This window comes from Benincasa hispida, chromosome 6 (assembly GCF_027475165.1).
Source record: "Benincasa hispida cultivar pf3 chromosome 6, pf3_genome.v1.1, whole genome shotgun sequence".
Classification (NCBI taxonomy): domain Eukaryota; kingdom Viridiplantae; phylum Streptophyta; class Magnoliopsida; order Cucurbitales; family Cucurbitaceae; genus Benincasa; species Benincasa hispida.
Genome location: NC_143483.1, coordinates 55,292,450 through 55,303,316, shown reverse-complemented (window position 1 = coordinate 55,303,316; position 10,867 = coordinate 55,292,450). Strand labels below are relative to the sequence as shown.

Here is a 10,867-nt window from a genome sequence, read left to right as displayed (position 1 = left end):
CAACGATATTATACGAAGACAACACAACATGCATATCCCAAATCAAAGAAGGATATATTAAAGGAGATATAACAAACATATTTCACAAAAGCTTTTATACACTCATGATCTTGAAGAAATCGACAACATCACTATACAACAAATTTGTTCGAGAGATAACCTTGCAGACTTATTTACAAAGACATTACTCACCACAACCTTTGAAAAATTGGTGCACAACATTGGAATGTGACGACTCTAAGATCTTAAATGATGTTTCTATGAGGGGGATTAAATATATTTTTTAGAAGTGTAAATTATATGAAATATGTACTTTTTTCCCTTCACTAAGATTTTTTTTGCCATTGCTTTTTTTCCTAGTAAGGTTTTAACGAGGCACATTTCATATATATAATGGGCATCTAAGAGGGAGTATTACAAATATTATGATAATAGATGTCCATTAGATGCTCATGCTTAGTGTCCATTGACCATGTGTCATGCCCTCATCTCCCAAAGTGTTGTCCATGTGTCTCAACATCACACACTATTGGTATCCATGTAATCCATCTCTTACTTGCCAAGATGCCTATAAATAGTGGTATTTTGTGGGTTTTGAAAGACACACATTGGACAAAGTTCATGCAAATTAGAGAAAGTTGAGAATTTAGAGAAATTTCTTATTTTATATTTTGTTAATTTATTTGATTATTTATTTCTTTTATTATTATGTCATATTTATTTTAATATTATATTTTATTGATATCCTATTCTTGTTGTGTTCCTCAAATTCACAACAAAAGTTGATTTTTTATTAATCAAAATTTAAAATTAGGAAAATATAATGTCAAATATGTATGGAAGATTGAATTATCGATTTTTGAAAGGGTAATTGATACCTTATTTATTGAACTACCAACTTTTTTTTTAGAATAGATGATATTATTATACAACAACAAGGGGGATCCCATAGCCCGAGATCAAGGCATCAAAGCAACAAAGCACAAGCAAAGACAGGACAACAATAACAAAACAAAGCTAACAAGATAAGACCAGAACATAACCAAAACATAAACACAAAAACCCCCAAACCACCAGGGAGAAAGCCGGAGAAAAGAAACCAAAACCCTATAGCTATGGACAACAACAAAACAAAGAGCAAAGGCAAGTTCAAAAAGAAGAAAAACATCCATAAACACACTAGATAAGACTAAGATGGTCAATCCGCCAAGAAGCAGCTCGAGCACGAACTGTAGAGACCATAAGGTGAAACAGAGCAGACACCGACCTCGGTCAACCTCCATGCAGCCGCCAATTATTCTCCTGCTAGATGTAGTAGATGGAAGCACACCAGAATACACGAAACGACTTACTACACACTCCCTTATCCGACCCCACTCGGCACAACCACCTCAACTAGACATCTCAACCGGTAACCTGATGCGACAAGTCTAACTGACAGAACACACCATACCACACCTCTTTCCCAAACCCACACTCAAAAAATAAATGATCCTGCGATTCCACACCTCCCTCACACAGAAGACACCCTCCTTTGATAACATACCTCAACTTCTCAACCAATCTCGCGTACCCAACTTGTCCCTCACAGCTAACCACACACAGAAGGAATGACGCGAAATACCACCCTTCACCCACAAAATACCAACTCAAGACACCCTAGGACGACGAGGACGCAAACTTTCCTACGCATTATTAAAAGAAAACTGACCACTAGCACTCGACACCCAAACTCAATAATCCTCCCCCCTCACCCTAGGCCCCACTGCTTAAATAAGACCCCAGATCTCAAGCAACTCCTAAGACTCTATAGGCCACCTCCAACCTTCCTCACCATCCCTGAACTTCGACAACCGCGCCTTCAAACTATTCCCTGCATCAAAAACAACCATAGACCCATATGAATCCAAAATCGCACCCCCGGCAGCCAAGGATCCTACCAAACAAAACAAGATCGTCCATCGCCGGCCATCAAACGAACCAAATGCTTGAATCTATATCTACAATGCAAGATAGCCCTTAAGCACCAAGACCTCCCAACCTCACTCCGAATAGCCCACAAAGACAACCCACACAAAACATACGTCTCTACCCATGCCACCCATAATGATCCCGATTTAATTAAGAGAAGCCAGAGCAGCTTCATAATAGCAGCCTGGTTCCATGAAGCCACATGTTTCACACCCAACCTCCCTTCTCCTAATGGCAAGCACACCTCATCCCACGCCACCTGTGCACCACCCCGACTCACCGCACTGCCCATCCATAAATAACGACATAACAGACGATCAACCTCATGAGTTACACACGCAGGTAACACGAAAATGCTACACCAAAAAGCCTGAAAGGATTGTAAAACAGACCTAACAAGCTACAACCTCCCAGCAAAAGAGAGGGACCGCGCCGCCCAGCTTCTAATACGAGCTGTAATCCTCTGTATCAAAGGTGCACAATCCATAGCCCTCAACTGACCAACCAATAAAGGTAACCCCAGATACCTAACATGCAGTGAACCAAGAGAGAATCCCATAAATGCAGCTAGTTCCTTCGCCTCACCAGACTCCACACCCGCAACAAACATAGAACTCTTCCCAATATTTGCAACTAACCTAGACAGCCCTACAAAATCTGTCAGGACCTGCCTTATAAACTCCAAAGAATCTCTCTCAGTTGCATAGAAAATCATCAAATCGTCTACAAAAACCAAATGAGTCAGACCCACACGCTCACACCGATCATTAAAACCTAAACCACATAGGAGGTTTATTCAACAACCTGGACAAGACCTTCATCACCACCACAAACAAAAAAGGAGACAACGGATTCCCCTGCCTCAACCCCTTCCTATCAAGAAAAAATCCCTCAAGAGAACCATTAATCATCACAGAGAATGTAGACGAAGTAACACAAGCCCTCACTCAACTACAAACTTTTAAAATGGTAATTGGTACCTTATTTATTGAATTAGGTCAAATTGTCATTTTAAATTTGATACTTTTTTTTTTTTTTTTTTGAAAAACAACACTTTTTTTTTTTTTTTAAGAGTGATACAACACATAAGTGGTGGGGTTGGCTTAGTTTAATTTTTAACTCTTTCTCGCAGCCATAGAGTAAGTTTATAATGTATTCAACTGAATGTAGAGGAAAAAAATGGAAACTTTTTAGATTTTATGTAGTTTTATTACATTACATTACAACCTATTAAAATTTTCAATGCACCGACTCCTCCAGAAGAAATCTTCTTAGCTAAAGTTTTTATTTCGTTTTTTTTTCCTTTCATTTCATTGGTTTCTTTCCTACTTTCACTGCTGCAATTAGATCTCAGTTCCTCACTTTCTCAGTAACGCGGAAAGAGGGAGAGGAAAATTACGACGAAAAAGAAAAAACAAGAATCAAAAGGAATATCAGGGTGAGAAATGTCACGCCGATCTGGGGCTTGCCTAAGGTGTTGTCTCGTGATTTTTGCTGTAGTTTCTGCTTTGGCTGTTTGTGGACCGGCCTTGTATTGGAGATTCAAGAAGGCTTTGCAATTGGGCGATTCCAAAGCCTCCTGTCCTCCTTGCATCTGCGATTGTCCACCCCCATTATCCCTTTTGAAGATTTCCCCCGGTAATACTCGTTAACCTCTCCTGGGTTGCTTTGCATTTCTGTTTTTCTTTACTTAGTTGTGAAATTTAGTGAAATCAACAGATACCCATTTGAAGAATTTGGTTGTTTGATCTGTTCCCATTGATGATTTTGATTCTTAGCTGTTTCTTTCTTTGCTTATGTGTTGCTGTTAAGGGCTATTGAAAAGTTGACCCATATTAGATTTGGATTTGTAGTCCTTTGGTTACCTTCTGGTTGGGCTTAATGGAGCTAGATTAAGCCCTATCTCAGGTTAGATTATGGGTCTTTCGTTGGGAAACTTTTCAAGAATTTGTGTTTTTGTTCACCGGTGCCTTTTGGAGTAACAACACTCGTCGATAGCTAGAATTTTACTACTCTTTTTGGATGCTGTACTTCTTGAATTGATTTTTTTTGTTGGTTCTTAACTAGAGTATACCTTAAGTGGCAGTCGATCTGAAATTATGAACTTGGACTTCTTTCTTAGAATTCACTTTGAGTTCATGCTTCTGTTTCCCTGGATGTTGCTCGCTGTGCTGTTTAGTAAATTTTCTCAATTGTGAATTCCTTGTCTGTACTTGATAGTTGTCAAAGAAAATTCAGTTGGGCTTCAATTATAGATTAGCTAAAACTTGTACTCATTAAATGAAATGGTAATACCACCATGACCTTCAATGGTTCTTTCTTTGTGTTTCTAAAAACATTGATTTTAGGATTTATTTGGTCCTCATTTTATTTTGCTATCATAATTAACTTCTTGAAGTATCAATTTGCTAGCTAGGGAAAGAAGTTTATGGAAGCTCAACCATAGAATTCTTTCTTATAGAAAAAGAATTCTATATAACTCTATATATCACGCTTACTGTCTATTCCTGCCCCACAATTGTTAAATTAGCAATGGGCGTGTGAAATTGCATCTAAAATGAATATTATTCTGAACCTAATTCTTCTTTTTTGGAAAAAGAAAAAACTATTTTTAATATAAATTGCGTCCTGGTAGCAAAGGCTTCATGGGGTAAGTTCCCTAAGGGTCTTGGGTCGAAGCCTCCAGGGGAAAGCTAATATCCTTGGTGTTTCTTCGAATTGGTGTTAGCGCATGTGCCGTTGTGAAGTTTCTGTGTTAAGATTGGGGCAAGGGTTGATACCGTTAATGTAAAATTAATATATAGACTTGCTTATAAATTGCTCAAACCTTATTTTCCAAATGCAGATTCTTTTATTAAATTTATGTTTTCCTCTCTTAGGACTGTATTTGATTCCATGTAATTGTAGACTTGATTTGTGTTCTTAGTAGATTCTTTATTGCTTCCTCATTAATACGTCTTCTCTTTTTTCTTGATTACTCTTTTATAGGTCTGGCCAATCTCTCCATCACAGGTTAGAATTCATCCCTCCAAATCAACTTGGCAATGAACTTTGCTATCCTCATTATGTGAAAATCATGATTTGTTACTTGTTTTACTAGTAATGGAATGCTTGTTATGGTTTACTGAACTATACTTATGTGCTTTCTGTTTTTATGGAGAAATATATATGCAGCTTTTATTCCATTTTTCTTCCATCATCCATTTCCATGACATGATACCATTGAGGTTAAATTTATTTGTTTTAGATCCAACGTTTTCTTGTTGTTCTGCTTTATTCTATGATGAATCTGAACTTATGAAGAAAATTCTGCCTTATGCACTTTATTAAAGGGATTCTGCCAACGATTTTCTTCTAGTTCTTGATGTTCTTCGATATATGCCGGTTTAGAATTGCAGGAATCAATCTTGCTAAGAATGTGTGCACACTACTTGTTGCTGTGAGCATCAATTATCATACATCCAAATATCCCTCTTCTAGTATTTTGTTGAGTCTAGAGAAGTCTCAACTCCCTTTCCTCGACTTCTACCTTTATAATATGAAAGGGGTGGTTCAAGCTAGGGTGACTACTTATCTAAAATTTAATACCCTACGATTTTTTTTATTTTTTTTTACATGTTTGTAGGTCAGGTGGGTTGTCTTATGGGATTAGTCGAGGTACATATAAGTGGGCCCATATACTCAGGTTTTTTTTTTTTTTTAAAAAAAGAAGAATAAGCTTTTCTTCACTTTTTGAGTTGGGAACTTTTCAAGGAGAAAATATCACATAGGCTTTTAGCTACATACTGGAATTCTTGGAATTATCTTGTTCAAGCTTGAAATTTATTTTGATATTTGTGTTCTTAGCAAACTCGATTTCAGCTAGTTATTCAAATCTATTGTAACATCTGCTTATTTATTCTCTGACTTTTTTTTTATGCACATGCTAACTTATTTTTACAATACAGACTGTGGCAGTAATGACCCAGATCTCAAGCAGGAGATGGAAAAACAATTTGTGGACCTTTTGACAGAGGAATTGAAGCTTCAAGAAGCAGTTTCTGGCGAACACACTCGCCATATGAACATCACTTTATTCGAGGCAAAAAGGGCAGCTTCTCAGTATCAGAGGGAGGCTGAAAAGTGCATTGCTGCAACTGAAACTTGTGAAGAGGCACGAGAACGTGCCGAGGCATTGATGATCAAGGAGAGGAAGCTTACATCATTGTGGGAGCGACGAGCCCGCCAAATGGGTTGGGAAGGGGAATAAGTCTATAATTTCAAAGGCCAACTCTTAGTTCAACTAGTCGTCGGGTCCTTCAATCCATGAGATCAGTAGAAACTGGCAAGCAAAGTGCTTGGTTCATCAATCTGTCAAGGCATATTGTTCTCTCTTTTCCTCCATTGATTGTGTTGTACTTTTCCTGGAAACATGTCAATTCTACATCATAATTCATACATGACAATGTTATAGATCCCACTCTTCTGCATTTGCTAATATATATATACGATTATCTCCTCTTGGACCGTAGCTATGTGACTTGTTGGCTAGGCATTTCTGAGCTGTCGATGAGTTCGAATAGACCGTATTATTCTCATTCTCATATTGGAAAATGTTGTCTCAGTTTTGGCACCAGGTTGATTCCCTGGTAAGTGATGTTAGTAAAATATGATGTTATCACTTCTGCATACTGGGAATTTTTGCTTGCTGTCTGCTTTAAAGAAAAATGGATATTCGGCATTTTCCAACTATGAAAAGCTACATGGTAACAGCTCTCTCTCTCTCTCTCTATATATATATATAATCCTTGAGGTTTCTTCTAATGAATTAGAGTGTTTATGAGTTAGATTGAATTTGTTCCAATGGTGAAATTTGTCCGATTTAAGTAATTTCATTTTCACGAGACTTCAAGATTAACTTGTTCTCATAAAAACATGATAATTCTTAGAGTTTTCTCAACCTTGTTCCATTTTTCAATTTGAACAATTTGCATTAAGAACAAAACTACCTAAAATTTGCATTTTCATCAAGGTTCAGTGAAATAAAACTACATGAATTCCAACTATCCATCTGCATAACTGTACAACATTCACCAAGTCAACAAATGATCGAGGGGCGCAAGATAATCGAGTCGAGGGGAATTATCAATCTAACCTCTTTATTAATCCAAATGGAACTGGAAGAGGATTTCACATATAGAAGAACAGAAATGAGTTATCCTGTGAATAGTCTAGCAACAAACCAACCAGGCAAGAAAAACTTCTTGTTGCAGAAAGAGAAGCAGCCAATGATAGGAGAACTTCATCAAAGAAAGATGAAGATACAGTGTTGGGAGTCGGTTATAAAATCATTTCCCTTTTGCAATCTACGAATGAGCAGCAACATGTGTTTTCATATACACGACGACCCGAGAGATTGAGCGTCGAATCCAAATTCGTCCTTTATTTGAATAGATTGATCTTGATCCTGCATCACATATACAAAAACCCCTCAATAAGCAACAAAAATGAGATGCAACTTGTTGGGAGATCATTCGAGAGCTCCCTGTAATCGATCAGCTATAGACTCACTAACCATATACTCATCCATACAATCTAACTAGTTACGTTATATCGCGCCAAACGCTATGCTATTCACCCCTCGGTCTTACATCTAAATACTTTTAACTATTGGGGTTTACCAGCTGCATGGAGGGCTATACATCTCAAATCAGAGGGCAGTATTGATTATGTAATCAGAATATGGACTAGGAGAATAACTGAATTAACTGTACGGAAAAGGGAAAATGCTTAGATGATACCTGTTTCAACAGAGCATTTACCGATTCATCCAAGGAATTGAAACTAGAATTTGCAAATCCATGTTGGAGCTTTGTTTGTTATACATATTTAAATAATAATATGTTTAATTAAAGTATGAGCTATGTATGTAGGTTAATAATTTATCACATTGGATTATTAGATTAGACTATATTATGTGATCTAATTAGGTAGAGCTCTAGATTCCTAATTGAGTATAGATTTAATGGATAGAAGCTCATTTCTAGTTAATTAAGGTTTAATGGGAACCATAATTGAACTAGTATATAAAGAGAGCTTAGGGCTATGGTCCCCAATATACCAAAACAATACGCACTCAAGTCTTTCTTGAATCCCATCTAGAGAGATCTTACTAGGGCATTCGGAGTTTTGGTTGAGGAAGACGATAGTCGCCTTATAATTGCCATCAATTTTACAAATTTTGCAATGGAATTCGGTATGTTATTCTTGACAATTTAGCATGAATGATCCTAGGGTTTATCTATTCAATATAGATCTAAAGTAATTATGCTAATAAGTGGTATCAGAGTATGAATTTTATGTTGCATTGTTGGTTTTATGTGTTTTCCATTGATATTGTTGATTAAATTTTGGTTTCTGTAAAGAATTTAAAGAATTAAAAAAAAAATGGCCGACTTACTATAACAACGTTGTAAATCTCATCGACAAGTGGTACCAGAGTATGAATTTTGTGATCTTGCAATCCGTGTTCTTGTCGGTGGTATTTGGCATACCCATCACCGATTATGAATTATGTACTTGTGGTGGATTAAAGTGGATTTTTTTTTTGGGTTGATTATTTTGATTGAATGGTGGTTTACTAAAATTAAAAAAGAAAAAAAAAACTTAGTTCTATTATTGTCAAAATTGAGGATGTTCAATTGAACATTCTTGACAAAAGTTTACCAATGTGATGAAATCCACTGGAAAAGGTTAAAGACCGGTTGAAGAAGTTGCATCTCTTGCCACTGCAAGTTTCATCTATCAAGACTTTCGGTCAATGACTGACTGGAGTTGCCATCGGACGAAGGTATCAGTCAATTACCGATTAAAGTTTTGCCAGCGGTTCTTGATTTTAATTATCAGTTTTTTTTTTATTCTTTAATTCTTAACAGATGACTTATGAATCTAGTTTTAAATTTGATTGATAATGGAAAAGTTAATATTGTCGCTGTTTTTTTTTTTTTTTAACTGAAAAGTTATGTTAATATTTAATTGATGAATATGAGTTTCTAAACTCAATTGTGATTGATAATTTTGGAAATTGGTGGGATTTCAAGGTTATAAAAAAATTGATTGAATTCAGTGAATTTATTTTTAAATAGTTTCATAATATTGAATTTGTCAACTATTTAGATTAATTGCTGATTCAATTTCTTGCCCCCATATCTAAGTTTTCTTAATTAATAATTTGGTGAAATTCTTGAAAGGGTTCTTAGTTCTTGATTGATAAGTTTGTGAATTTAAATTTAAATTTGGTTAATGATATTTGGTGATATTCACATATTTATGTTGTCTTAATTGTATCATGTGTATGCAATTACTGGGTAAATTTTGGTCAAGACTATTTGGTATTTTTTTTTCCATTATTTTTTTACAATAATATTGTTATATTATTGTGTCTTATATTTTAGATTGGATGACAAAATAATATGTTTCCAAAGTAGCCTATGTTATCTTTGATTAATTTTATTATGAAATATAAGATGTGCATATTCATGAATTTATGCAGATAATTATCGGCCCAACAAAAGATAATTATTTGGCCAAATTGTGAGTATGCATGTAGTAATGAGTATGTGAAAATTGTAAAGATTGCTCATGTGACAAATAGTCGATCCAAAGAGAGGCTATTTTTTGAAGTTTATTGTCAGTACTTTGATTACTACACTCAGAGTATCATATACAGTTGGTATTTTTGCCCAAAGGTTGAAAATCAATATTGTGCTAGGTATCTTGTTAAGGGGGCCCACCACACATGTGAAATTATTTTGTTTATATTTTAATTGTGAGTATATATTTCATTGTTTATTGTTTCAGGTCTTACTCAAATATTTGGAAGTTTGAGTTCAATCCCTAAGTTGAATGGATCGAATTTCAAGATTTGGAAGAAAAGCCTAGAGATACTTCTCGGGTGTATGGATTTGGACCTTGTATTAAGGACCGATAAACCTACTTATACTAAGAAACAACTAAATACGACTAATATAGAGAAGTGGGAATGGTCAAATCTCATGTGTCTGATGATCATTAAGAACTCCATTTCAGAGTCTTTTTGGGGCTTTATAACGAAAAGTGAAAATGCCAATAAGTTCCTTGCTCAAATTGAGAAATATTTTGCTAAAAATAAAAAAAGGAGAATCAAGTGGTCTTTTGACTTCTTTAACTTCTATGAGGTACAAGGGCAATGAAAACATAAGGGAGTACATTATAGAAATGTCCAATCTTGCAGGTAAATTAAAGGTACTTGATATCGAGATAAATGAAAATTTACTCGTACAGCTACTACTTATCTTTCTTCTTGCACAATTCAATCAGTTTAAGATAAGCTATAATACTCATAAGGATAAATGGAGTATTAATGAACTTATCTCACAATGTGTGCAAGAAGAAGATACGACCAAAAGAGAAAGGACAGAAAGTGCTCATTTGGCAATTGACTCTCGTGATAAGAAGAAAAGGAAATCTACGGGTGCTGCAGAAGGGACATCTCAGCAGAATAAGAGCAAGAAACAGGCTTTTTTTTTTTTTTTTTTTTTTTTTTTTTTTTTTTTGCAAAAAGAAAGGTCACTTCAAGAAAGATTGTCCCAAGTACGCTAAGTGGCGTATAAAATAGGGTAAACTTCTTATTTTGGTTTGTTCTGAAGTTAATTTAGCTTCTATACCTACAAATACTTGGTGGGTAGATTCTGGTACTACTACTCACATAAGTATATCGATGAAGGATTGCCTATGGAGTCGACCGCCAAGTGATGCTGAAGGATTCATCTAAGTGGGTGATGACAAAATAGTTCTAGTTGAAGCTATTGGGAATTTTAGATTACTTTTAAAAATTAGTGTTATTTGGATATGAATGAGACTTTTATTGTACCGACAT

At 35.5% G+C, this 10,867-nt stretch overlaps 1 protein-coding gene across 1 annotated transcript; it reads left to right on the top strand.

Annotated features, from left to right (window-relative positions):
- Window positions 1–3,192: 3,192 nt before the first annotated feature.
- On the top strand, window positions 3,193–6,481 carry LOC120080238 (uncharacterized). Its single transcript, XM_039034823.2, has 3 exons — window positions 3,193–3,609; window positions 4,960–4,983; window positions 5,919–6,481. Exons 1-3 carry the CDS (start codon window positions 3,417–3,419, stop codon window positions 6,218–6,220), a joined length of 519 nt encoding a protein of 172 aa, XP_038890751.1. The 5' UTR covers window positions 3,193–3,416; the 3' UTR covers window positions 6,221–6,481.
- The last annotated feature ends 4,386 nt before the right edge of the window (window positions 6,482–10,867 follow it).

Coding starts and splice junctions, on each gene's coding strand:
- LOC120080238 (XM_039034823.2), top strand. CDS start 3,417: ATGTCACGCCGATCTGGGGCTTGCCTAAGGTGTTGTCTCGTGATTTTT. Junction 3,610..4,959: donor CCTTTTGAAGATTTCCCCCG/GTAATACTCGTT, acceptor ACTCTTTTATAG/GTCTGGCCAATCTCTCCATC. Junction 4,984..5,918: donor GGCCAATCTCTCCATCACAG/GTTAGAATTCAT, acceptor TTTACAATACAG/ACTGTGGCAGTAATGACCCA.